Source organism: Triplophysa dalaica, chromosome 10 (genome assembly GCF_015846415.1).
Source record: "Triplophysa dalaica isolate WHDGS20190420 chromosome 10, ASM1584641v1, whole genome shotgun sequence".
Taxonomy (NCBI): domain Eukaryota; kingdom Metazoa; phylum Chordata; class Actinopteri; order Cypriniformes; family Nemacheilidae; genus Triplophysa; species Triplophysa dalaica.
The window spans coordinates 15256140-15259475 of record NC_079551.1 but is presented as its reverse complement, the minus strand read 5'-3'; the positions used below and the strand labels follow the sequence as shown (position 1 = coordinate 15259475).

At 38.7% G+C, this 3336-nt stretch overlaps 1 protein-coding gene across 1 annotated transcript; it reads right to left on the bottom strand.

The window, feature by feature from the left end:
• Positions 1-360: 360 nt before the first annotated feature.
• Positions 361-1521, bottom strand: LOC130430457 (uncharacterized). Its single transcript, XM_056759573.1, has 2 exons — positions 1450-1521; positions 361-1377 (listed from the first exon to the last, which is right to left on the bottom strand). The coding sequence occupies exons 1-2, from the start codon at positions 1450-1452 to the stop codon at positions 361-363; spliced, it is 1020 nt and encodes a 339-aa protein (XP_056615551.1). The 5' UTR covers positions 1453-1521.
• Positions 1522-3336: the final 1815 nt, after the last annotated feature.

Here is a 3336-nt window from a genome sequence, read left to right as displayed (position 1 = left end):
TGTTGATGGCTTGTTAAATTTGGCCTCATTCAGTGTGACAAGTGCAGAGTGTGAGATCAACTCAGACCACTTTGAGGAGTAGAGTTTTTTGAAGGTATCTGTAGAGGAAATCAATTCCTTGTCTTCAGACATGAGTGCTCGGCAATGAATGATTTCACAGATCTTATTCAATGAATGGCCTAGTTTGAGTGCAAGACTTGGGCTCTTGTAGCAGTGAGTTTCATCATCGTAGCCAGACACCCTCTGGACTGCTTGAATAAGTCGATAGAAATTAGCAGGTTTCACAGCTTCTTCAAGACTGTAAATGGAGAACTCTCTACGCAAGGTCAACAACAATCTTCCAATTTCACGAAGTTTCTGTCAGATGTACTCAAACTTTGTTGGGTCATGTCCATGTTTGTTAAAGAACGACTGTGCAAGCTGAAGAATATTCCAGTCATTTTTAACAACAACAGAAATGTCATCTTGCTTCATCACACCCAAAAGCTTCCACACTCCTTGAGATATCTGCTGGCTGAATGTAGACTCTGCCATAGTTGCCAGACCCAAAACCCTGGTCCTCCCTTGCTCTTCACAAGCATCCCTTGGTTTTGAGGGACATCTTCTCAAATGACGCCACAAATCTCTCCGTACAAACATCCCCTTACAGTACATGCAATGCACAAAGTCTTTAGCATCCTTTTCTTTTTTTGGGGCCCTTTTCATTTTAAGAGCCCCATCTCCCCTCTGTAAAACATCAGTGTTGTGCTGATAATTGCCTTTGTTTCTGAGTTTTTGAAACATCGCTTTGCGTTCTTTTGAGTGGACTGGGAGAGACAGTGCCTTTCCAACTTCAAGTTCAGACGTATGAGTTTTCAGATGGCGTGCTAACTTGGACTGGGGTTTCCCACAGATGTAACAGTAGTTCTTACTGTTTGCTGAACAGGAGATTTGTGATGACTGCACACATTGATCTGCTTCAAGCATGTTGGTTGATTGCCCTTTCTCTTGCACCTTACTCCCATCTGCTGCATTCATAAACTGCACACTACAGGCCTCTTCACTGACTGATGAGGGAGATGCCATCACCACATCCGTTACCCTGCTCAAATCTGAACCTGAGTCACTATCTCGCTCAAGATCCTCTTCATGACAATGTAAGTCAAACTCGGCTTCCCTGGACTTTAAGACTTGCTTTCCTTTGACTTGGCATAAATCCAGGAGGGATACATCTGAACTAGATTTATAGGGGACCACCTTCTGTAATTGTGAGGGGTGATTAGCTTGATCCTGTCTTTCTGTTCTTGTTGTCAATTCTCCTGAACTATCTGATTGACTGTCTGACTCAGACTGTGGTATGTATTCCTCATCTGACAGCTCTTCTTCTGAACTTGTATCCTATTGTCAAGATATGTATGATAACTTTTAAAGCAATTTACTGGGCAAGCATTAATTGAAATTATATCTTACCATTGATGACTGTTTTCCATAACGTTTGAAGTAGCAGGACTTGTGCCAAAAGCTGGAGCACACTATGAAAGAAAGACATGTTCAACTGTTCTATACAAAATCTACAAACATGTGTCAAGCTGCAAAAAATACATTATACTAACATTTACATCTCAGTCCAATCCACTTAAATGCCACAACAGGTCCCACACATGTGACACACTTCTCCAAGCTTGATATTGCTGAAGAGATCACGTCATGTCTGCAGATCTTTAAATAAATAAAAAAATATTTTCAAAGCATGTAGAGAAGCATATTTCAGTACATAAATGTAAAACTATATTATAAGCTCAGATCATTCAAACCTTTAACAATCATTAAATAAAAGTTTTATTTACAAATAGACTCAAGAAATGTCTCAATTCAAGACTTCTTTGGACATTTTTTGAAATTCAAACATGAACTGAATTTAATGTAATGTTTAGATGCTGACAAAGGACATTTTCAATGCAGCCTGTATGAGTTTACTTCTACAGAACACAAAAGAAGATATATTTTAAAGGGCTCAGATTAACATTTTCCACAAGTTGGCATGCTTTATTTGGCTCTCCATGAGTTGGTAAATCCTCCGGTGATGTGATTACAGCACTTAAATGCAGAAAAACATTGGATTTTTATCAAATGGGCCCATTAAAAGAATGTTGGTAACCGAACAACAGTGGCACCCATCAACTGGCATTGGTTTTGTGATAATACAATAAACGTGATTAGGTGATGTTGCTATTCAGTTACCAACGCTCTTCAAAATATGTTTTGTGTTCTGCAGGAGACAGGAAGTCATACAGGTTTAAAACTAAAAGAGGATGAGTAAATAATGATAGAATTTTTATTTTTAGGGTGCACTTTTTCGCCTAATGAGAGTAAATTTCTTATGTTTCAAAGTCCATTCTGACATTAAGTTTCAACATTAAATAAATACTGAATGTCTAACAAATACATTTTTATACCTGCTTGAGTCTTTCCGTTGGTGCACAAAAGCTTAGGTCCTCATTTAACAACTGCTCTTTGACAGGGGACAGCTGTGAATACTAGAAATAGAAAACAAAGACAAAAATGGACTGATAGGTCAGCAGATGCAGATACTACAGGAACTCCTTTTCTTGAATCATGCAACAACATTACCTTCTCACCACCCTTCTTCTTAATACAATCCTCTTTCTCTGATGACAACTGTGTCTTCTCCACAGTAAGCTGCTTGAGTATTTCTGTTGGTGTACAAAAGCTCTGCTCCTTATTTACCAACTGCTCTTTGACAGGGGACATCTGGACATATTAGGAACAGAAAGCAAAGAGAATCATTAACTGATAGCACAACACATCCTACAGCGTCCCCCTTTCTTAATCATGCAATCATCTTTAAAAGAATACTACCTTCTCACCACCTTCCTTATCAATACAATCCTGCTTCTCTAATGACAACGGACTCTTCTCAAGTGTAACCTGAAATTCAGGACCAAGACAACTGTTCACCTACAGGCAAAGGCTTTGAAATTTAATTCAATAAAGCACCACCACTGAAATACCTTTTCCAGTTCTTTAGCAGGTGTACAGACACTCAAATCCATTGACATTGATTCATCCATTTTATCTCTGACTTCTGACTGGGATAAAGTGTTCAATTCATCCCGAGTGTTTGGAACTTCACTAGAAATCTACAAGATAAACATTTAGACATTTGCAACTGGTGAATGAAAAAAAAAAACACGGGACTAAATGCCTACATCAACAGTTCAGTTGTCACACATTTGACTTAATTCTATATGATGCATATCTCTTGTTTACCTTGTCATAAACCACCGTAAGATCATCACAGTCAGCGCTGTCTAATGACACCTGCCCCATCTGAAA